At 52.9% G+C, this 24686-nt stretch overlaps 1 protein-coding gene across 10 annotated transcripts in view; it reads right to left on the reverse strand.

The window, feature by feature from the left end:
• The window catches only part of TNS1 (tensin 1), a 181496-nt gene that overhangs the window by 64576 nt on the left and 92234 nt on the right, over nucleotides 1-24686 (reverse strand). For all 10 annotated transcript variants that reach the window (XM_030327639.1, XM_030327638.1, XM_030327637.1 and 7 more), the window contains 11 exons: nucleotides 23110-23281; nucleotides 20629-20679; nucleotides 19595-19717; nucleotides 19139-19203; nucleotides 18101-18184; nucleotides 14474-14586; nucleotides 14012-14072; nucleotides 13699-13774; nucleotides 12974-13103; nucleotides 11022-11087; nucleotides 9774-9890 (listed from right to left, as the gene is read on the reverse strand). In XM_030327639.1, coding sequence (XP_030183499.1) covers nucleotides 9774-9890; nucleotides 11022-11087; nucleotides 12974-13103; nucleotides 13699-13774; nucleotides 14012-14072; nucleotides 14474-14586; nucleotides 18101-18184; nucleotides 19139-19203; nucleotides 19595-19717; nucleotides 20629-20679; nucleotides 23110-23277 — 1054 coding nt within the window. In that variant the 5' untranslated portion in view covers nucleotides 23278-23281. The remainder of the gene's footprint in view (nucleotides 1-9773; nucleotides 9891-11021; nucleotides 11088-12973; nucleotides 13104-13698; nucleotides 13775-14011; nucleotides 14073-14473; nucleotides 14587-18100; nucleotides 18185-19138; nucleotides 19204-19594; nucleotides 19718-20628; nucleotides 20680-23109; nucleotides 23282-24686) is intronic.

The raw sequence follows: 24686 nt of genomic DNA on the forward strand, positions 1-24686 counted from the left end.
TAAAGAACTTATAACTCAACAGCAAATGTATAAAAAAAATGATTTTTTTAAATGTGCAAAGTATGTGACTAGACATCTCTCTAAAATAAGATATACAGTGGCCAGTTAACATGTGAAAAGATGTTCAACATCATTAATTATTAGGGAAAGGCAAGCCAAAACCACAGTGAGGTAACACTTCACATCCACTAGGATGGCTAAGACCCCAAAGAAAATAGCAAGCGTTGCTGACGAGGTGGAGAAACGGTAATCCTCAGACACTGGCTGCGAGGAATATAAAAAATGGTGCAGCCACTTTGGAAAACAGCCTGATGGGTCCTGCAGTGAGGAGACATATTTTGCCCATATGACCCAGCAAGTTCACCCCCTTGGGATCTACCCAAGAAAAAGTGAAAGTCCATGCAAAAACTTATCTATGAATGTCCACAGCAGTGTTCTTTAAAATATCCAAAAAGTGCAGGGGGGGGGGGGTGGAGGCCTGGGTGGCTCATCAGTTAAGTGTCCAACTTCAACTCAGGTCATGATCTTACGGTTAGTGAGTTTAAGCCCCATGTCGGGCTCTGTGCTGATAGCTGGGGCCTGGAGCCTGCTTTGGATTCTGTGTCTCCCTCTCTCTCTAACCCTCACACTCTCTCAGTCTCTCTCTTTCTCTCTCTCTCTCTCTCAAAAATAAGTAAATAAACATTTAAAAATTTACACAAAAAATAAAATATCCAAAAAGTGGACACAAAGAAAATATTCATCAACTGAGGTATGTATGAACAAAATGTGGTATGGCCATAAATGGAGTATCTTTCAGCAATAAAAATGAAGCAATGACCCCACTACAACCTAGATGAGCCCTGAAAATATTACGCTGAGTGAAAGGCCACGTGCTGTATAATTCCATTTCCAGGAAATATGCTGTATAGACAGATCTATAGAGACGGAAAGGAGGCAAAGGCTGGGGAGAGACATGGGGGGTGACTGCCAACGGCAAGGGGTAATGCAAACGTTCCACGATTAGATTAGGGAGATGGTTGTGCAACCCCAAATATACTAAAACTCACTGGACTGCACACTTTAAACAGGTGAAGTGCCTGTACTAAGTTATATCAATCAGTATCTTACATTAGAAATATATTAGCTGTCGTATTTTTATAAGAGACAAAGAGGGCTGAGAACTGTTCTGTGGCTCTAAACTACCTCCCACACCTACGCTTCACGGAGGAAAAGGATCAGGAAGTGGGAGATTCCAAGAAGAATTTTGGAGAGTGTTGTTTTGCTGTCAGGGGCTTTTCCCTCCTTTCGGTGAGTCTCCCGGAGCACAGAGAACGTGAGAGGCAGAGCCTGGCTGGGGCCAAAAGTCTGAAGGATGAGAGGCAGGGCTGGGGAAGAGACAGAGGGGCTGCCTTGGCCACCCCCATCCCAGGCTTGGCTGAGGCCAACTGCACTTAAGGGCTCCCGTGGGCCCAGGGGAGGGAGGGCTAGCCTGGGGCGGGGCGGGGGGGGGGGGGGCAGTGTGCTTCAGCTCCTGTCGGAGAGGGCCACCTGTTGGGCTGAACTGACATCAACACCAGGAGGAGACTGCAGGGACAAGGGACACGTGGGCCCAGAAGGGTTGTGAGAGTCTGCTAGAGCTGCGGTCGCCCACCTGAAGGAAACAGAGTGAGTGACTTATGGGGAGTTTAACAGGGGCCCCCAAAACACCCACAAAAGTGCTGCAGGAGAGAAACAGCAATCTACGCCTCCAGAATCTCCCATCAGCAAAGAGCTCAGGAATCATTATCCGTGCCTGTCTCAACACAGAGCGTGTGCAGCCTCACAACGGTACCTGGGGGACAGAAACGCCTTCCCGATTCCTTCCCTCCTTTCCTCTCTTCCCATAAGTCAGGAAAACAGGGAAAACCTAGTGATCTTCCCCCCCACCCCAAAGCTGGTGCCAGGCAAGAGCCAACAAGGGGGAAGAACTGGCGGCCTCAGGCCAAGTCCACTGGTGCTGGGCACATTTAGGGCCGACCAGAGGACCTTTCATTCCGTGAAAGTGGCTAGAAAAGGCACAAGGCTGGCCCTAATATCACTCGGGGACAGGGAAAGCACAGGACAGATTTAAGGGCTGTGGCACCCAAGGTGGCTTTATAACCACACTCTACAAGTTCTGCATAGTAGTCCCAGAACAGTAGTACCTACCGGGGAAGAGTAACCAAGAGAACATGGAGCTGGTGATGCCTGGCTCAGGGCAGGTACCAAGGCTAGCCGTCACCCAGTCATTTGCACGGCATCATTATCATCATCAGGGATACAGAGCCAAAGTCCCCTTCAGAACCCACCCTCCTCAATTCACTGATAAGGGAACTGAGAACCAGAGAGGAGAAGTAACTTTTGCGAAGTCAGAGGCAAGTCTCCTGACTCCCACGAGTGGGGTTCCTAGAACAGAGCCAGCTACAGGTGGTTCCCAGAGAGTAGAGGAGTCAGAGGGACGTGGAAATTTTCTCAAGAAGAAAGGGCGCATATATAATCAAAATCACCTCTCTGCCTTCTCTCCTCCAGTAATGCAATGATAACGATAGTAATAGTAACAGTAACAGACACAAATTACTGCCAGCATAGAACATACTAGGCACTCCATATTTCACTGGGCATGGGGCTTCAGGACTCAGGCCAAACAGCTAATGGGGCTTCTGGAGGCTGTGAAATATATATTACCTCACTGAATCTTAACAACAATCCTATGAGGAAAGAAAGTACTGTTATTGTACCCATTTTATAGGTAAGACATTTGGGTCTCAGGGAAGTAAAGCGTCTTGACCGAGGAACATTATAAACAGAGCTTAGAACCAGATCTTCTGATTCTAGATCCCACAGACTTAATCCCTATAGTAGGTATTAATCTTTTCAACGTTATTTCCACTTTCCATCTTCCATGCACCATTTCTCTGCCCCCTTTGAAGTTAGGCTTGGGTGTGTGGTTTGCTTTGGCCAGTGAAATGTCAGGCTTGGGTGTGTGGCTTGCTTTGGCCAATGAATGTCAGCAGAAGGAATATGTGTCATGTCCAGGCAGAAGCACTGTGGACATTACAGTGTCCACTACCCACTGGTATAGCAATGATGGAAACATCGATGGGATGAAGCCACCACCAGCCTGCAGTAAATAAGATACATGAACAGATTGCCATCCCACACTGGACATGCAGCATGAGCAAGAAATATGCTTTTGTTGGGGTAAGAATTTGGGGCTATTTGTTACCCAGCATAACCAAGCCTCTCCTGACTAACATAACCACTGCTGAGCTCCCCACTCCAAGTTCATGAGGTGGGAAGGTCTGAGAGGGAAGCTCAGCAGGTCCATCTTAGCTCCTCACAAGTCACAGAAACAATGATTGAGCTCAAAGAAACAGAAAGAACCACTCCTTCAATCCCTTCATTTCAAAGGAAACAAGGGAGAGCTAAAGAAAAGGAGTTACCAAGGGCACCCAGAACACAAATCCCCTGCCTCCCAGGCCAATGTCTACCCAGGCCTGTCTGTCTCTCTCTCCATGTTCCTTGCCTGTTGCTCTCTCCTTCTCACTCTCTGTTTGCTATGTCTCCCTCTCTCCCTCTTTCCTCTCTCTCAAAAAAAACAAAAAAAATCAGAGAATTCTTGGACAAGCCCAGTTCAGGTGAAGTCACCACAGACTAGGGACTCATGGCTGCCATCAGGAGGCTCTTCCCCAGCTCAGTCAACAGAGCTTGAAGAGACTCTGGGTGTCCTACAGTCACAGAGTGCCTCTCCTCACAGGTCCTCAGAGGGCTGAGATGCTTGGGCACAAAACCATACCCTCAGTGCCCCTGGCTCTGGGCAGGGGGGTGGGGGAATTGCCCACAGAAACAAAAGAGGGACTGATGGGCACCATGGAGGAACAACCCAGAAGAGGGGTGGTCACCAGCCCCCCCTTGCCATCTGCCGCCAGGCCAGGGGGCCTATCGTGTTCTCCATTTGGCCCTGAGCCATCTGCTACCTTGCCCAGCACGCACCCCCATTACCCAATACCCTCTTAAGTTGTGAGGGACTCTAAACAACTCAATGTCCAAGGGGGTTAGGAAACAGGAGAAGTAAATGGAGACAGTGAGGCAGCTCAGGCCTGGCCAACCTCTGGGCCTCTTAGAGGTGGAAGGCAGCCCACAGCGCATGGTATGGAACTCGCTTCCGAGAAGGCTCGCCCTGGAACACTCCGGAGGAATTTGGAGACCGCTCTGTGCAGCATAGGCAAAAATACAGCCCCACTCCCACCCACAGGGAGCTGGGATCTGGGCATGGGGCTTCAGAACTCGGGCCAAACAGCTAATGGGGCTTCTGGAGGCTGTGAAACGTGGTGTCAGCCAGAGCGCTGAGCTGGCAGGTTTCCGACCAAACCAGAGTAAGACAGAGACAGCCTGCTAGGAGGAGGCCGGTGGGGGGCTAGATCACTCTCCACTTCACCACCCTGGACCTTCTCTCCCTCCCCACTCAGGACCAAGGCTCCAGGCATCTGACTGCGGGCAACCCAGAAAACTCCTTCCTAGGTGTTACAGGCTGAAGTGTTTGCTCCCAAAATTCTTACGTTTAAGCTCTAACCCCCAGTACCTCAGAACGTGGCTGTATTTGGAGATAGGGCCTCTAAATAGGTAATTGAGTTAAAATGAGGTCCTATGAGTGGGCCCTAATCCAATCTGACTGGTGTCCTTATAAAGAAGAGGTCAGGACACAGACACAGAGGGAAGAAGTCAGCCATCTACGAGCTCAGGAGGAACCAATGCTGTTGACGCTTTATTCTCAGGCTTCTGGCCTCCAGAACTGCGAAAAAATAAATGTCTGTTGTTTAAGCCACACAGTCTGTGGTATTTCACTGTGGCCGCCCAAGCAGCCTCAGACACCAGGCCGTTGTGTTCACCAGAGGGAGCTACTCCCAAAGTAAGGAGTCCTGGAGACGGAGGGGCTCCCCCGCTCCCCAGCCACATGTCCCAAGGCCTGGGACCTTCTCTGATCAGAGAGTTCTTGATATTAAGCTTCCATTTGATTCTTCACCTTTTATCCCTTCCCCTTCCTTCTGGCCTAAGCGCAGGAGAGCATTACCGGTCCCTGAGTATCCATGGTCCCCATGACCTCGGTCCACCACACAAAGGCAACTCTCCTTGTCCCCTCAATTTCGGGCTTGTCCAAAGTGAAATGGCTTCCCTGGGTGGCAGTGAGCTCTCTGCCATCTAAAGGTGTGAGAAGTTCGGGGCGTCTGTGGGGCGCCTGGGGGGCTCGGTCAGTTAAGCATCCGACTTTGGGTCAAGTCATGATCTCGCAGTTTATGGGTTCCAACCCCACCTCGGGCTCTGTGCTGACAGATCCTGTTTCAGATTCTCTCTCTCTCTCTCTCTCTTTCTCTCTCAAAAATAAACATTAAAAAATTGTTTAGTAAATATAAAAAAATAATAAAGGTGTGTGAAGTTGGACAAGCACCCCAAGGACCACCCTGAATTAGGGGGCACGGGGCGCTGAATAAGCTAAGCTCCAAGGGAGGTGGAAAGGGACGGAGTCAGACCCCTGGATTCAAATAGCAACCCTGTGTCCCATCTCATGATGCCCCACGACACGACCACATTGGTGTATTCCTTGGAGCAACGGAGTCAGTACAGCAGGATATGAGGTCACGCAGATGGGGGTTCTACAAGTGAGAATTTCCTCCCCCTCTGGCAGGTCCCCACCCTTCTCAAGCCTCAGTTTCCTCACTGTGGCAGCACAGCATCAGATAGGCTCCATGACTGGCCTGGGCCACCCCAGCCTGGAAGGTCAGCCTACAGAGAACAGAAGTTCCATGGATTTTCTTCCCTTGTTTTGCTGCTGAGATTGATCAGCGATGTCCTGAGGGAGTGGAAAGTGGACCTGGGAACTGGTAGGGGGGAGGTGGGGGGTGCCGGCACCAAGGACACAGAGCAGGTCATGGAGGGTCATGTCAGGGTCTCCTGCGGGAGCAGGAGGGGCAGGGGGAGCAGGGCTGACTGCCTTCACTGCAGGGAGGGGGCGAGGAACAGCCCAGGCCAGAGGTCATCTCTCTCTGTTCCCCAGCACCTGACTCAGCGTCCCCTGCCTTTCCCCCTGAGCCACCCAACGGGCTCCAGAGGGACTGGTCTGGCCTTTCCTCCCTCACTGGGCCTGAAATAGAAGAGGCGTGCCACTTCTAGAAATGGCCTCATCTCACCTTGGACACGCTACCCTCTACCTATTTTTGAGAGGCCACCCCTCACCAGAGGCATTCCAGTGTGAGCAGCCCCACACCCTGCTGGAGGGCGGGGTAGGGACATCCTAGGACATGCCTCAGCTATTCTCTGTACGGAAGTCCTGCTAAGCACCTGCCGGGGGGCCCAACGGTCTCCCAGGTGCTGTGCCTCATGTACCACTGCATCCAATCCCTCCCTCATCCTGGGAGTCATGACAGGGCTCATCTGGTCTGCACAGGGGTGAGAGGTGGGGACCAAGGGAGCAGATTCCCCCAAGCCCGGTGGCGACCCAGGGAGTGCCATAGGACCTGGTGCCTACCAAAATAGCACAGCGGTTGGCGTTCCACACCCAGATCCGCTCTTTACCAGCGAGGCAACCTTAGGCAGGTTACTGAACCCCTCTGTGCCCCGGTTTCCCTATCCAGGCACCATTACGGTGCCATTTCACAGGGTGGCTGTGACCATGACATGAAATGGTCACTATCAAGGGCTGGGCACCACGACTGTCACATGGCAAAGCCAGAACGAGCTCCTAAGGCCAAGGAGTCTTCCCCCTTAGCCTTGTCTGCAGATGTCTCAGGTGCGGGCCACAGTCACCACTGACATGTCAGAGACACGTGAGGAGCCACAACAGGCAGCCTCCGAAGCTCTTACTCCCCAAAAGTTGCTCAAAATGACTTGTCGACTGAATCCCCCTTTTACAGCAGAGCAAACCAAGGCCCTGGCATCTTGTCAAAGGATTTGAACCCAGGTAGTCTGTCTCCAGAGGCCACATTCTGAACCCTTACGCTAAACTGCCTTTCGTGAAAATGGCTAGGAAAAGCCAATGGCACGAGTCCTGTTACGATCCCAAGTCTGTAAACGAAGAAACAAAGACCATAGGAAGGCTAGGTAATTCGACCAAGGGCAGGCAGCTCCAGAGGGGAGACCTGGGACCTGGACCAGACCCGGGCAGTCAGGCCTGAAGCACACAGGCTCACCCACACTGCTGAGACACCTCGGGCTTTGCCTGCCACTCCCAGGCCGCGACTTCCTCAGAGAACAGGCAGAGCCACCTTGGTACTAACCCTAACCCACAGAGCCCATGCCCCCAGCCCAAGGACCACTCCAGGGGACACCCAGACACCTCCCAGGCTCCAGCCTGAGCCATCTCTTGGGCACCCCAGAGTCTTGGGGGTTAGGTGTCCTTACGCCAGCTAGTACATGGGGAAACTGAGGCACAGGGACTTGCCCACAACTAGGGAGACAGGCCCAAGCCTCCTACTTCTCTCTCTTGATCAAGAAAATTAGCCAGAAGAAAATGCTTTTACCTTAGGGCCCCAGAATCTAGAATCTTCCAGGAGTGCCCCCAGCCAGGAAGAAAAGCAGGATAGGAATAATGATGACCGCTCCCACCTTATGGCTGGTTCCGGTTGGCTCTGCTTTCCCTGTGGGGGATGCAGCCCAGTGGCAGTGGGGAGCACACGATTGGACAGGCAGGGTCAGCCCCGCTGACCACCCCAACTGTGCAGCTCCCGGACCAGGCCAACCGTAGTCAGGCCAGGCTAGGCCAGGCCAAGGGAGAGGATAGCAGAGCCTCGAACTGCTTCCCTAGCCTTCCCTTCCCACCCTCCAGGCACAGGGCCAGCTTCTCAGCCTCTAGACAGGAGTCCCTCTGTCCCTGCAGGATGAGCTGACCTTTAACTGGCCAAAAGGTCCCACTGGTTCCATCCCCCTGCCTGGGGGAGCGGATGAGGAGAGAGGAGGGAGGCAAGGGGTGGAGAAGAGCCCCTAGCTCCCTCACCCTCTCCTTCCTCCTCTTTCCTGCCTCTCACGGCTGCGGTCTCCCTCCACCGGGCCATCCGCCTTCCCTCGCAGCGACTGTGTCCCCACCCTGGCCTTCCACAGCCTCTCCTTCTTTCTCCGTAATTATTTTACCTTTTGTTTGCCTGGCACTTTACTAAATGCTTTTACATTTACCATTGCATTGAATCCACACCAGGGAGAAATAGGGAGACATTGAAAATACCTTCAAATTGCCAAGTGTTCTTGTTAAAAATGCAAACATCTCCAGAATGATGAACAATTAGGCTGGCAGCCTTTGGTACCTCAGAACTAATTCATTTCATCCTCTGCCTTCTCCCCAGCCACTCGGCACAGCAGATGGTGTTGGGGCAGTGGGGAGGCGTGCTTTGGACATCGCCTCAGCCCAGTGGGGTGTCTGGGCCCCTCGGGGGAGGAAGGGAGTGGGAACTAAGGGAGGCAAGAGGAGGAGCCATGGACCTGGCAGTGTTGCCTGTAAACAACATGCTCTCCTCAAGCCCTGGGTTCTAGCCCCACGGCCACCCTCGTCCCACTCACTCTGAAATCTATCACTCACTGTGGTATCTCTAAGGTCAGAGAGATCATCTGTTTTCAAGAAAAGACCTAAAAGAATTTCAGAGTGGATTCAACAAATCCAAAATCCTGGAGAAAAAGGTGGGAGGAGGCAGGGGGAAGGCGGGAGGAGGCAGGGGGGTACAGAGAGTCAGGAGCAGGTCAGGGGCCCAGCAGGCCTGGCTCCCCCAGCCCAGCTCTGCCACAGGGCCCAGAGTCCCCAAGATGGCACAGCCTCACCCTAGGACCAGTTGCAGCTGGGAGAAGCCCAGAGGCTGGGAGCTGGTGTCTTTGAAAGGACATATCCCAGGCCGTGGAGGTAAATCGGGAGACCCTTCCTTCAAGGGAGTCCTAGTTATCCCCAAATGAAAACGGGGGAATGAGCCAACAGTCCTAAGGATGCTTCCAGATCTGCCATGCTGCGGTCCCAGGACCAAATCAGAAACGCAAGTCCATGCCAACCCCCAGACAGGCGTCTCAAGGGCTCCTGGGCTCCAGGCATGCCCCCTGTTGGAGGCCCCACCCACCGCACATATTCAAATGAACCACACAAATAAATACAGTCCATATATAACTCTCAGGGACTGAACTTGAGTCGCAGTTGACCGTCTGACATAATGTTAGGTTTTGCATTAATTTCAACTGCAGCTTACTTTTCAAATTTTGGAGCCTATTGGTTTCATTTCCAGCTCTTCGACATTTTCGTTGGCTGTTGATGAAAGCTTGTAGGTCCTGCATGCTGTGTCTACATTCCTAGTGCTCTGACCCCGGGGAACTCAGGCAGTGAGCCTGGAGAAATCTAACAGCAGGTTGAAAAGAAATCTAACAAATGCAGTGTTTGCTGCACAGGAGTTCTCTCAAGCTCCACTCAAGGCCACCTCCTCTGAGGAGCCCTCTCAGGCCACTCCAGCTGTCTAGAATCCCTCCCCTGCCAGTCTCAGAGCACTCACTGCTCACCGTAGATGGGACTCATTTAACAACAGCGATACACTCTCGTGTGGCTGTTTGGCTGCATTCTTTAGCTCTGTCTTCATTATCTATGCTCTGTCTTATCTTCTCCCACTGAACTGTGAGCTCTCCAAGGTGCCCTGGACCTCTCCTCTGCCTCCTCTTTGAACCCAGTATGGCGTTCACAGCCAACCAAGAGAGCCAAGGCCATGTGAGCAGGGGCAGTGTTGTTTGGAGAGGAGCTAGAAGCCACTGCTGTCACCTACCCTCCATGCCATCCTCTCGATGCCCATTGAAGTTGTCATAGGAATCCCAGCGGATGAGGGGGTCAGAGGTGTTATAGTCCACGGACACACTCGGCCCATTCTCCAGGTGTTCCATGCCTGAGAGGAATGGGGCGGGAGGGCAGTGAAGAGAAAAAAAAAAAAAAATCAGCAGCTAGAAAAACAGAGGAAGTCAACAGCTTCCCCAGGGATGCTCCCTAACGGACTTCTTATTTTCTTAACCATAGTGGGTGGGACCAGTAGCTTAAATTGGACAGAGAACCCAGGAGTCTGGTTTCTTGCATTCTTGAAAAGGCTCATACCAGGTCGTAGGGGTAAATCAGGACGGAACACTGAGGAATGAAGTTCCCCCCTTCCCAGGGAGAAAGCTGGAGAGCCCTCTGGCTGGGTGTCTGTCTCGTCCTATTCTGCGTCTCTAGGGTCCCTGGGTCAGTGCCAGGGGGCCAGAAAGCCTGCCCCTGGATTCAAGGGGAGTGTGGAAGAGGTTTGTGACGAGCAGCATGGGGCCAAGGACATCAGGGAAATCACAGCCATGATACTCAGAAGACACTAGGTCATTCTAGCCAACCCCCCTCCTCCCACTTAAGATGCCCTCCACTCCAGGCAGAAATCCAAGGGGAGAAGCAGTCTCTCCCACACATCCACAGAAGGGGAAGAGCGCACGAGCCCCAAGTCCTGCCTCCTAGGGCAAGTCCCTTTCCTTTCCTCTTGGCAGTCTTTTCTAGAATCTACCCAGAGTCCCACTGTCTGTAACCTAATTTCGTCTCGTCCTCATTCTGTTCTCAAACAGGATGGAGAACAACTGGCCTCCACATATAACCAGTCTAAAGGCTTAATGGCTATTATTAAAGTGGCCTTCTCATCTTCAGGTTGAACCACCTCGGGCCTCATAAATACTTCTCGTCCATCTAGCTCCTCTGCATGGCCCCCAGCCACTCCCTCCATCCACCACAGCCCTCAACCTCTGAATATAACAGGATGGTGACCTAATGGGACAAGAACAGTTTACCCAACCCAGCACCTCTTGGTCGGCTTTTTTATTTTTATTCTCCAAAGATTAAGTCATTGGTTCATGTTTAGCTGAGGGTCCACTCTAATACCCAGATCCTTTACTGCTGGCCTGCCTTGTAGCCATAGTAACTTGACAATTGTAGGGCAGATGGGGTGGAGAGAGGACAGGTTAGGATGAAAGCAAGGGCATGGAAAAAATGAATTCTAACAAGCTAATACCTTGAATTTTCTCTGGTCCATAAGAAAATACAAATTCCACTTTGCCATATTCTGGAAATCGATCATCTGAAAAGGGAGAAGAAAAGACAAAAAGGGGCAGTGAATTCCCCAAAAGGACTCAAATTTTAATCTTTCTAGACAAGATTAACATAATGTGCACATGCAGGGTTGATAATACCACATACATACGTAATGAAATGAGCCTCTTTAGCCCTAGTCCTACTTGCCTGAGATAACCATGCCCAACCATTTCTATTTCTTGTTCCACTAACAGTTACCTCTAAGACTCTAAATAATAGACTCTATTTTTATGCCACTATCTCTCAATTTACCGATTTCAAGTAATCTCCACTGATTCACCATTATGAAAATGATTAATTTGGCCCGCTAATATCACTCCTATCTCCCTTCTTATTAAGTCAATTCTTATTATTATTATTATTATTATTATTATTATTATTACTATTTATTCTGATTGCCTTTGAAACTTTAGATCCTAAGCTAAACCTCTATTTCTTGATCTGTTCATTTTCAACGGTGTCTCCTGACCCCCTACATGTAAGAGGAGAAAATTTGCACCACTCCCCTGCCTCTGCCTCTACCAACTCCACCTTTATGTTGTCTGTTATTCCTTTATTTTTCCTTGTTAAGACTGATAACATTTACATTCTGTTCTGAATTATAATGGCATCTTCTGCTTTTGCCCTCCTGGCTTCAGTCCAGGGGAAGCTCATCACTTCTCTGAACTGGGGGAATCAGTTTCCTCCTCCCCCGAGCCCCAGCCCTACTCTCTGCCCTTGGCCTGAGCCCAATCTGCACACAGATCACCATCTGTGTGATCTGTGTGGGAAGCAAACTTACAGTAGGCATGGTGACCACTCCCTGGATGGGACGTGCCAGTGCATGTCTCCATCACTGCAGAGGTCCCTTCATAGTATCACACTTGCGTGTCTCTATCTCCAATGGGACTGTGAGTTCCCTGAGGGTAGGGCCTGACTTCTTTCTCTCTGTATCCCCAGGGTCTAGCGCCTGCCTGGCACATATAGACACACAATGATTGTTCCAATGGAAGAAGGATAGACAAACATACAGATGAATAGATGGATGGATTTAGATGAGTGAGTAGATGTATGGGTAGGTGGATGGAAGGGTGGGTGGATGGATGGATTTAGATGGATGGGTGGATGGATGGGTAGATTTGGATGGATGGTTAGATAGATGGATGGATGAATTTGGATGGATGGATATGGATGAGTGGGTGGATGGATCCATGGATATGGATGGGCGGGTGGATGGATGGGTGAATGATTGGATGGATGGATGCATGGATGGATGGATAGATGAATGGACTTGGAAGAGTGGGTAGGTGGATGGGTGGGTGGATAGATGGATGGTTGGATGGATGGATTTGGAAGAGTGGGTAGATGGACGGATAGATGGATGGATGGATGGGAGGAAGGAAGGAAGGAAGGAAGGAAGGAAGGAAGGATGGATTTGGATAAGTAGGTGGATGGATGGGTGAGTGATTGGATGGATGGATGGATGGATGGATAGATGGATGGACTTGGAAGAGTGGGTAGGTGGATGGGTGGGTGGATAGATGGATGGTTGGATGGATGGATGGATTTGGAAGAGTGGGTGGATGGAAGGAAGGAAGGAAGGAAGGAAGGAAGGAAGGAAGGAAGGAAGGAAGGATTTGGATAAGTAGGTGGATGCATGGGTGGATGGGTGGATGAGTGAATGGGTGAATGGATGTGGATATGTTCCAGGTCTCAGTATGATATAGACAAAACCTCAAACAGATAGAGAAGGGAGACACCTCCCTAACCAACTCTCCTTCCCTCAGAAAATGGTTCCCCCTCTCTGACTGCCATAGCTCCCCCATTATTGCTCTTCTACCCTGTGGTATAGTTATTCCTTGCTAGGTCTGTCCCTCTACTCAGTGAGCTCACCTTTGAAGGCATCATCAAGGTCTTCCTTCCCAAAAACAACCCCGAGGTCATGGATGGCACAGGTGTGGAACTGCACACGGAAGATGACATCTCGGGCTGGGCTCCGAAACTTCTTATGGTAGCACTTCAGCTGGGTGGGAAAGAAAGCAGAGCCCATCAGGGGACTGAGGATGAGAAATCAGGTCTCAGGGAGCCTCCTTACTAGCTCCACGACTGAGAACCCAGGGCTCACCCAAGCCCACTGAGGGAGAGGTCACCAATACCAAACAGGATTTCAGAGCTATCTGGGGAAACTTCTAGAAAGCAGAATGTTGGAGGCCAATCTTGCCCTGTAGGGACAAAACTGTCCTCCCAAGAAGTTCCTTCACACAGAAAGGAAAAAGTAGGGGTGAATTTAAATTACAGGAGAAAAGACTGAAGTTAGAAGTGAAGGAGTCCTTGTCACCACGGGAAGCTAGCCCACACTGAGAGATATTTCCCTGAAGATATTCCAGACCAAGACACAGGCGTAGGAGAAGCGAGTCCAACTCTGAGGCAGGGGAATGCACAAGGACTACTGGAGGCCGAAAGCCTTTGCAGGAGCCCTGAGAGTCTATGTCCCCAAGGCTGGTGACTCACGAGGAGTGGTGATCTTGTCTGGAGAGGCAGGAGGGGAGCAGGAAGAGAGAAGAAAGGAGAGAAAATAAACAGGGAGGAGGGGCTCGAAACAGAGGGGCAGCACTCACCAAGATATCTCCCTTCAAGAGCAGGCCAGGCTCGATGGTGATGCAGATGCTGGTCTGGCTGTCTCCTTGGACATTGCTACGGGAGAGAGGCGAGCGGAGAGAAAGAGAGCTGTTGAGGGGGCAGGCAGCACGCTTGTTCCCTACTGCCCCCTGCCAGAGGGCTCCTAGGAAGGCTTGCTGCCTCTGTCCCTCAGCCCTGTGCTAGATGAGATCCTCCTAGAGGAGGTCCTGGCCCATCCCCCCACACCCTGTCCCTGGACCTCAGCCTCAGGCCCCAGGCACCCCTGGCCTCTTTGTCCTGTGGAATACCTACTAGATGCCAGATGTGTAGACAGGCTGCATGGCCTGGTAGATCCGGAGAAACGGCCGACACCCTGTAAAGGAGGGTGATGTTAGCTAAGACAGCGGGAACGGTGCAGGGGTGGGGGAGAGGGTGAAGGAAGGAAGGGCTGGGGAGAGGGGAGGGAAGAAGGGGAAGAAGGAAAAGAAGAAGGAGAAATGGAAAGAGAAAGGAGGAAGAAATACTAACTTTTCATTTGAGAGGCATTTTTAAGTTTATAAAATACATTGCCACATCCGACATCATGTGCCAGCAGGCACTGCCAGTATCTAACCCATGAATAGACTGAGGGTCAACGAAAGCTCAGGAAGTCATGCCGTCGGGACTCCGATCCAAGCATACTTTTCTACCCTCCCCGCCCCACCCCAAGGCTGCCTCTTAAGAAAAGAAGATGGGAGACAGGAAGAGGGGAAGCCAGAGGGCTCAGGCAGGTACCTCCTTTAGACTCGAAGTTGGGGATGCCATGCATGATCACGTGGTGCAGAAACAAGGGCTTGTTGTTCATTTTGATGGAGCCAGAGAGCAGGCCACTGAAGTAGTGCACGTACCTGGGGCAGGGAGAGGGGCAACTTCAGCCAGGAGGCCATGCCCTAGAGCAGAGCCATCCTGGTTTCTTTCCTGGGCTCACCTAGCTCCCCACCACCACCACCCTCCTAGACCTCCTGGAAGCTGGGGTCTCCTCCCCAGCACCGTCCTTTCTTGCTGCCTGGAGCCCCAAGCAGAGAGGACAAGCAGGTACCACTCAAGCAGGAGCGGAGTCAAGGCAATACTCTGCTTTGGGGTTCTCTGGCGCCCCCTGGTGGTCAAAATGAAAATCCCTCTCCAGCTTCACTCCCAGCCCAAAAATCAGCTGGATCAAAATTCCCCTCCACAACATCCCTGACAGGCATCGTTTAGCTGCTCACCACCGCACAAGGCAGGCTGATCAACCATCAAACACTCCAACACCCCTAAACCTAGCTTAAACCAAGCTTATGCTTATAACCACAGGCCCCAGTTCTGTCCCCACAAACCCCCAGCCACATGACAGTCCAGCAAACTGTAAGAGCTTAACAATTACAGTCCTTCACTTTTTTATATCACGCTGAAGTGTATGAAAACCCTCTATATCTGGTATTGAAAGACATCTAATATCTACTGTGTATTCCTCTCCCCAATTCTCTTTGGATCTTGTTGGAAGAATGCATCTCCACTCCTTCTAGAAGGGGAAACTAGGTCCAGAAAGAGTTGCTGGCACAGCAAGAACACACAAAGCCGGGGGTGGGTGGGGAGAGAAGGAATGCTGTCTTTCAATGCACCTGCCAGAAAGAGAGGCCCGTCCTTTTGCTGTGGATTGGTCAGTGCGCCCTCCTTTTTTCTGAATGGTGAGCTGAGTCAGCCACACCAATCACAATGAATCCTGAGACTTGGCGAGAGGCAAGGGGGCTCTTTGAGGCTGGTGGAACCAGAACCCACATGACCATGACAATGGTCCCCTCCTATCTCTTGGCTCCTTGGCCCACCTCCAGGCCTGTGGGCCTCTGTCCCTGGGCCCGGGTGGGGTCACCTCAGACTACCCAAGCAAGATAATCTGATGGGCAGCGCCGGTTCCTATTCAGCCCCTGACCAGCCCCCAGCCCCATTACTCAAACCGGAAACCTGGAATGGCGGTTCCTATCAGATCTCTGGATCGTGCCAACAGGATATGTCTGTGTGCTGGGGACAATGAGCCGCCCGGGGGTGGGGTGACAATGAATGGGGGAGTTGCAGGCAAAGCCCCTCCCTCCCTCCCTCTCTGCCCTCCTCTCCTCCAACTGCTCCCGTCCCTGCAAACGACACTGCCCAGAAGGCGGGAAAGTGGCAACAAATACATAATGAAGCCAACAGCTGCATGTTCACACACGGGCACGGACAGAATCACCCACCCATAAGCAGGTGCGGTTGCAGATATAAGCTGCAAGGCAGACAGATAATGTAAACATACGCCCGACTGCGCGCTGTGTAAGCATACGCCGTGCGCTGTGGGGTCCCCTACACTCCTACGGCTGAGAGGTAACCCCGACCCCGTGCTCCAGGCGCTCTGCTGCAGGGGTGTGACTGCTCTGCCCACTCTCTCCGAGCCACACTGCGTCATCGTAACATCATGCTCCTCTGTTTGTCCCTCTTATCCTTCAAGGTCAGGCTCGTGACCAAGGCCACCAGCCATACGTAGAAAGCCAGGGACCGACGAGCAGGTACTTGAATGACCGTTCTTTCCTCCCTGGGAAGATTCTCATTGATCCACAGCTGCTGCATCTGGCAGCCCAGCCAGAATTTTCTGCACATAAAGCCATCCTGTTTCTGAGGGCTGACCCAGAGATTGGCTCCTGGGTGCCCTGTGCCAGGTGCAAGACACCAGGTGGCCTGAGGACTCGCTTCTGCTTGGGCTTCCCACTACAATGGGAGTAAGTCCCCAGCAGAGCCGGCACCCTTCTAACAAGGCAAGAAAGATGGGGGTGATGATGAAGAATAAGAAGGGAAACCCCAGCATAGAGAGGCAAGGGGGTCCTGCCTGCCTGGTCAGTGTTCTGAGGGGCTGGAAAAATCAGTGGGATGCTTTGGCTTCTGGGCCACCGTACTTGCTGTCCCCTCTGCGTGGTGACCCCAGCCCCGCCCTCAGATGCTTCCCTTCTTCCTCTCAGAGCTCACCCTGCATGTCACCTGTTCAGAAAGTTCAGCCCTGGTGCTCACCCTATCACTCTCTAGCCCATCACGCTCTGTTTGGGTTTTGTTCCCCTTCCAAGTACTTCTCACGACCTGAAAGTTCCCTGATGGCTCATGTCCTTGGGAAACTCCACGAGACCCTGCTGAGAGGGTCAGTCCCACAGCCCCGGTGTGCAGAGTGGTGTGGCACATCACCATGTGTGGTGGGCCCGCAGCTCTGGCCACATAGGGGCAGGGCCCCCTTCCCCATCTCCAGCTCTCCCCTCTCAGCCTGGGCTTCTGACTCGCACTCACCTGCAGCCTCTCCACAGTCCACCAGCCCTGTGCTCTCTCGGCCATCATTAAACAGCACGTTATCCACAGAGCAGAGTCCCGGGCCAGCCCTCAGGACAGTGGGCGGCACAACCCTGGGGGCCCTGCCCTGACCTGACTTACAGGTCCCCAAGTACATTCTAGCTCTGCTAATACTTGCTATGGATCCTGGCCATGTTCAGTCCCCTCCCTAGGCTCAGGCTTCTCATCTGTAAAGTGGGGGTGCCCTGGATCATCATACAGTAGCTCACCATTATGCAGGGTTGGCCTCAAATCCATCATTTCTGACAGGTGTTCCCTGACCCCCTTCATTACATAGCCCCAATCTCCTCCACCAGTCTATCCCACTCTGTTCTCTTTCTTTCCTAGCACTAACCGCTACCTGAAATTGTCCTGTTGGTCTATTTACTCGTGCAATGCCCATCTTTCTTAGTGGAATATCAGCTCACTGTGGGCAAAGCACTTCGTCCTGCTCAACTAGATATCCCCAGCACTTGGAATGTAGTAGAGCACGTAAAACTTATCCAATGAATCAATGAATCCTCTCTGCCCTGCTTCCTCCCTCGGCTGCTGTGGACTCCAATGAGACCACGTGCTTGAGAGCCCTTGGTAAAATTTTTAAAGCTCTCCCAGCAGAAGGTGACCCTTATGGTAAGAATCTGTGACCTCCCCAGGGCAGGCGGCAATGACGCCAGCCTCCTACAGGCTCACCCAAGCGCGGACGCGGTCCCGCGGCCAGGACCAACATGGCATTTCCTTCTGATATAAGCTGCCTTCTTGCACCCAGACCAATGCATCCCCCACCAGCAGCCCCACTGCTCTCCATCGCTGGCTGCAGGAGCCAACGGCCATGCCCATCTGTGGGCACACACAGCTGCCCACCGGCTCACTCATGCCCCTAAGCTTACAGCACTCCAGGCTGGCACCTGAATATGCATGCTCCGTACACCCCCACCTAGGCATGGCTGTTCCACCCACTGTGGGTACGTGAGGCTAGTCCCCAAGACAGCGCGTGCACACACACACACACACGTGTGCATGCATTGGCAGTGAGCCCTGGAGACCCACCTTCTCTGGGATGGCTGACCAATGGGCACAATCTTATCCTCATAGAATCGCTTCATTGCAAACCGGTCCAGGGCCTGATCGGCGCTGCAGGGAGAGACAGGTGGTCAGAGGAGCCAACTCCCTGGTCTCCCCACCCCTGCTCCCCCAGACCTGTAGAGCCCTCCAGGCATCCTACTCTGAGAAGCTTTCAGGAAAAGAGTGCCCTGGCACTCCTGCATCCTGTATGCTGCAGGACTCAGCCCTGGGGCTTTGGAGCCAGACAGCCTGGGTTCCCATACCAAGTGTGCCGCCTCCTTATTAACCTTGTGCCTTGAGGCAGGTTACTTAATCCTTCTGAACCTGATTTTCATTTTCTGTCAAATGAGAGTGACAAGTGCCTTCCTTGAAGGTCGTTACGGTAATTAAGTGAAATAACATGTATAACGAGCTTGGCACATGTGGGCACACAGTAGGTGCCCAGGAAATGTTCACCATTAAGGAAAGATTAGGCTGGGTTAAGTTTCTTACAGTCACACAACCACCGTCTAAACCCTTCATAGAACATTCTATCTGTCTGCAAAGAGATCATTTTGAAGAGAGAGAATATAGCCCCTCTGTTCTTGACTCTCTAGCAACATCCCATCCCAAGCCCCAAAGTCCTTATTAAGGCCCACAAGGATGAGATAACTTCTAGATGGTTCTGTCAGACCCAGATCTGATCCAACATTTCTTTCTGACTCTCTCACCTGCTCACTCAGGAAAAAAGAGGGCTATTTGCCAAGGAAAAGTGGTCCCGAGAAGGTGGCTGGATGGGGTGTCCGTGGATGGGCCTGCCTCTTGAGTCTGCTGCCACCAGTGCCCCCAGTAAAGGACTCTCCTTGCTCCTGCCTTCCGTGCACAGCCACCTGCCTCAGAGCCGTGGGCAGATCCCTCTCCTTTCCGTGGGCTCCTCCACCCTGTCCCCTGTCATTATTCTGCCAGCCAAGGAAGGGAGAGGCCATGGAGGGATGGGCAGACAGGGTTCCTGCTGTCAATATTCAGAGAATGAGAGGCTCTTACCTGGCAGAAATGTTGCTGTAGTGCATGTAAGCCGCGATGACAACACCTATCCTGCCTCGGTTTCCCTGAAAGAACCCCAAACACAAAGCCTTTATTTCTAAGGCCAGCCCTGCTGCCCCAGAACCCGTCCAGAAGCCTGGAGAAAAAGTGAGCAGCAGCTGGAGAGAGGGGTGTGGTTCAAAGGAGGGAGTGGGATGCCAGGGAGGGGAGCAGGTCAGGCTGAGTCCCAAAGAGAAGAAACGCAGTTGATCATCTACCACACGTGAGGGTCCCACAAGCTCCTAACCCCCATTTCTCAGGTGCCCCCCGGGACAGGATCTACCATCCCCTAGAAAGGAGAATGCACACACACTCACCCGAGGACACGTCTACGCATGTGTGCACGTGCTCACATACACACACGTGTGTACATGCACACAAGCACACACGTACATACAGAGCAGCCCCTGCTCTGACCTTATTGTGCAGAACGACGACATTGTGAGGGTCTGCATTGAGCCAAGTGTCCATGGCCTTGCAGACGCTGCAGATCTTCTCTAGGGCTGGAGTGTGGAGGTCAGGCCAGCCAAATTCCAGGACCTGTGGTCAAAGTCATGAGTGAGAAGTGGCGGAAGCCCCAGAGACTCAACCGGGGCAGCGGGAGCTGCACCTACGCCACATGCTGGCTCCAGGGCAGCGGCCACCAGCCAACCTCGTTTCCCGCCCTCCCTGCCCAACAACCCAGAGTGGTTGCAAGGGTGTGGCCCAGAGACCCTGGCTCAGGGCCAGAGAGGAAAAGTGAAGAGCCCCCAGCCATTCACAGCTCTTTTCCAGGCCCTGACACACAAGCCATTGATTTTTCTGGCCAATCAAGAGAACCCGAAAGGGGACAGAGGGCAGATCTGAATGGCCGTCCTCAGGCTCCTCAAAACTTTGCTTAACTCACAGATCGTTAAACTAAAAGAGAACCCATGCTTGGAAAAGCCAAGAGAGCACATCTAATCCAGCCCATCTACTTTCAGAGGGGCAAGCTGAGGCCCAGAGAACTGTCACCTGCCCAGGGTCCCACAGCGACAGGCACCAGAATCCGGGAGGCAGAGCAGATATCCACGCAAAGCCCGGCACTCAGCCCGCCGAGTGAACAAGTGAAAACCAGCCATTGGCAATTCCCAGCCAGTTTAAATCCAAAATGCTTTTCAATAAGACTAAAATTCTCACAGCTCCAGTCTCACCCCAGAGATGCTATGTGCACCCGGGGTGGGGGCGGGGGGGTAGACCTGGGTAGGAAATCGCTGCATCAAGCTTTGCTGTCTGCAATTTGTATTACAGAAACCATAAATACAGTATTTTCCATGTTCCAAAGGGAAGCTGGCATAGAAAGGGAATAGGCTTTGCGAAGTGTCTCAGCCCTTGCCCCCAGATTCCGAAGTAGGAACCACAGGGAGAACCACGCTGTTCTCCTTCTCTTCCAGGCAGAGGGAAGTCCCCACCCCTAATCCACACCAGCTCACCTTGGCGTGGAGCTTTGCGATGTCAGGCCTCCGCTCAGAGAGGTTGAAAAGCTACAAGGAGGAAAAGGAAGAGATCATGAAATGGTGCTAGCTGGCTGTCTGTCCATCTGTCTCTGTCTCTGTCTCTCTCCTCCCAACCACCCAGTGAAAATTCTATCCATGCATAAGCTTACAACGGAGTCCCATCAGACCCACACATTGACCAACACGCACTCAACTACAGGTTCTCAGGATAAAGAGGAGAGAGGAGGCGCCGGGGTGGCTCAGTCGGTTAAGCGTCTGACTTCGGCTCAGGTCATGATCTCACAGTTCGTGAGTTCAAGCCCTGCGTCAGGCTCTGTGTTGACAGCTCGGAGCCTGGAGCCTGTTTCGGATTCTGTGTCTCCCTCTCTCTCTTCCCCTCCCCCACTTGCACGTGCTCTCTCTCTCTCTCAAAAATAAATAATAAAAATATTAACAAAAAAAATTGAAGAGAAGGAGAGAGAAGTACATGGACACTCCGCCCCAACCCTCAGTGAGCAGACAGACACCCAAACTGCAGGTGAGAAGGGGATGCAGCCTGTCTCATCCCATGTGCCACCCGTCCACACTGGACAGGAATCCGGTGGTGTGACATGATAAGTGTTTGGCCATCTCTGGTTTCCACTTCACATGTCAACTTTAGAATCTCATCCGCCTAAAAATGCAACAGCTCTGCGGGAGGACGCCCTCCCTCCGAGTGTGCAAATCACCCTGAGTGGCGCCTCTCAGACCCTTGACACCCCTTTCCTGGCAGAAGCCCTCCGACATCTAACCATGTCCCATAAGACTCCCCCAATCCCTGGATTTCCTGTCTCCACCTTCACCTCATTGCCCAGAAAACTCAAAGAAAACCGTGCCGCCTCCTGCCAAGGAAAGCGACCACACGGCCTGTGATGGGAAAGCAGAGGGAGGGTGGCATAGCAGAGACCCACAGAACCCTGGAATCCTGAAACTGGGAATGATCCCAGATGGCTTCCAGTCCATTCTTGGACCCTGTAACTGTACAGACTTTATTACATTAACAACAGCTACCACTCGAGTGTCCCCAACCTGCCAGCCCAATGCTGAGGACTTTACACCTAGCAGCTGGCTTAGTTCTCTCAACAACCATAAGAGGTAGGTGGTACAATTAGACCCATTTTACAGATGCAGAACCTAAAGTTTAGTGAGGCAAAGTGGCCAAGGTCAGATAGTGAGAGCAGAGCCAACATTCAAACCCAGGACTCTCTGGTGTCTGAAGCCGGGCTCTCAACGCTGCCCAACACAGCTGATGGAGAGGCGTGTCTGTGGTGGGTTCAACAGTGTCCCACAAAAATTCAGATCCACCTGGAACTTCAGAATGTGACCTTATTTAGAAATAGGGCCTCTGCTGATGTAAGTAGTTAAGGATCTCAAGATGAGATCATCCTGGATTTAGGGCGGGCCCTAGGTCCGATGCCTGGTGTCCTTATAAGATGAGAAGACCCACAGAGAGACACAAGAAAGAAGGCAGGCCGTGTGAGGACAGAGGCAGAGACTGCGGTGATGCAGCTAGAAGCCAAGGTCACTAAGGATCGCTGGGGGGCACTGGAAACCAGGAAGGGGAAAGGCAGGATCCCCCGTAGAGCCTGCAGAGGGAGCACGGCCTGGTCAACACCTTGATTTGGACTTCCAGCCTCCAGAACTGTGAGAAAGTCAGTTCTGCTGTTTCAAGACACCAAGTTTGTGGCAATCTGTTACAGCAGCCCCAGGGACCTAATGCAGTCCCCTACGCCGGCCTCTGCTCACAGATCGGGGCGGCCCCTCGAGGCTGCACGGTCTGGTTGGTGGGTGCAGCCCAAATCCACAGGCACCTCCTTGTAGAACTGAGCCCTCCCCTCGGGCCAAGGATAGGTCTGATTCCCCATGCCAGCTCTCTGCCATTAGAGAAGAGCACCCCCAGGCCCCTCATCCACATTCGTGATGTGTTCCTCCTGGGCCAGGCACCATCCCCGTGACAGCAACATTTCCACAACTCTGCCCTCGGACTTCTCAGAGGCACTGCTGCCTCCCGACCTCAGGCAAACGCCCCACCTCTCTGTGCTCCAGCAAAACCTGATTTCTAGCGCTGTCATGAAGTTTAATACGTGGAGAGCAGATAGAACAGGGCCTGTGTCGTAGCAAGCACGCAATAACATGAATTCTTGTTACTTTCTCCTCCTGGTCAACACACACATACACACGAGCACATGCATGCCCACGTGCACATATACCTACACTCATGTGCACACGCACACATGCACATGGGCACACGTGACTTGGTTCCAGACGCCTCATTCCAGCCGCAGACACACTCCTCCCAGTAAAGTTGGGCTGGGGGGGGTGAGTGAGGACTCAGGCCATGAGAGAGACTAAGAGCTCGCCCAGGGCAGGTGGGCAGGGGCACCAGCAGCGAGGAGGTGGTAAGCAGAAAGGACGGGGGGTACTGGGCCCCATCCTCACCAGGTAGCTGCCTCCATGTTTGGACTTGAGCATCTGGGCCACCTCTCGGAGGTTGCTCCGAAAGTTCTCCTCGTTGGCTGTGCTGGGGAAGGAGACGGCGATGATCCTCTCTGTGACATACACCAGGTCCAGCTCACAGCTGTCCTCTGTGGTCCGGCTCAGACTCATGTTTCTGGAGACACAGTAGGCAGAAGGGGGTTCGGATCAGAACCCTGGTCTTCAGGGCAAGGTGTAGGGATCTGTGCCCCCTAGACGCTATATGTGGCCCACAATTCCAACCCCGGAGGCTTGACTGTTCCCTGAGCACCGGAGGAAAGGGAGCTGGGCAGAGGCTGGCAAGGACCTCGGGCCATTTCCAAGCCAAACAGCGATGACAGCAACCCTAGTGGCCATCAATCCTGTCGGCACTGCCTTCAACCTATAAACGCAGAGGTCGGGGTCAGGATCAGAACCTGCCAGGAGCCCAGGAGTCCAGCTCAGCCTTCCAACGCACTGTGGCCACCTGGTCTGGCAGAAGTCTTTCAAAGGATCCTGGGACGGATCTAGTGCAGGAAGGAGAGCGGCAGGTGCCCCTGGAGCTGAGCATTCTTCCGCCTCCCCCTGCTCCCGAGCTCTAGTGTGGGCAGGGGGGTGGGGGGGAGGCTTCTCAGGGGAAAGGGCAGCTCAGGTGACAAGCTCACCTGGGCTCCAGTAAGCCAGACCACGGCGCACATTCCAGCCCTCCCCAGAGGCAGGCCGGCTCCCGCCCTTTGTTCCCTGGCTCTCCCCCACCTCTGGCAGCTCCCACCACCTTCCAGGGCTATTTCTTGGCTGCAGCCTCCGTGATTTCTAAGAGGGTGCTGAGCCTACTGCTGCGGCGGCGGGTGGCCACCTGAGCTCCTAAAGGAAGTGGGGAGCCCCTGCACCGGGTGAGGGGAGGCGGGGGCTCACGCCTTTATACCTCATCCAGCTTCTCTTCCAGCAGGAGGGCCCAGAGTGGCCCCCGGGAAGCTGACAGGAAGGGGAAATGGGTCTCAGGACACTGAAATTTCATTCTGAGGCCCACCTTACACCCTCCCTGTCACCATACCTTCCTACCCTGTCACCCGCCCCCTATTGTCTCACTTCCTCTTTGTATCCAAGGTGGGCAACATTTCCTTCTGAGACTCTTTCACTACAGCAGGGTCAAGGTGAGATGGGAGGGGCAGCAGAGAGATACCACCAGGGTTAACTTGGAACCCAACTGTGTATATAGGGCTTGGAGATGGCGGGGGGGGGGGAGGGGGGGTGCCGAGGGCGAGGTATGGCTTCTCCATGGTGACAAGGGCAGGAGCCAAGTGGTAGAGGGGCCAGTGGGCTGTGGTAAGGAGCCCAGTTTGAATTTGACCTCTGAGCCGGGCCATTCCTTGTCCCTAAGATAAGGTTCTCACTGCAGCCTTGGGCGGGCGGGGATGGGTCCAAGGCAGAACGGTGCCACCACCTGGACAACTTCAGCATCGCACCCTGCACCCACCCACCCCAAGGTGGCTCTCAGCTGTAAGGGAAGAAGATTCTCTAAGGGGCCGCTCAGGTCTGCGGGCAGCTGGCAGCCCGGCCAC

The sequence above is a fragment of the Lynx canadensis genome, chromosome C1, assembly GCF_007474595.2.
Source record: "Lynx canadensis isolate LIC74 chromosome C1, mLynCan4.pri.v2, whole genome shotgun sequence".
Taxonomy (NCBI): Eukaryota; Metazoa; Chordata; class Mammalia; order Carnivora; family Felidae; genus Lynx; species Lynx canadensis.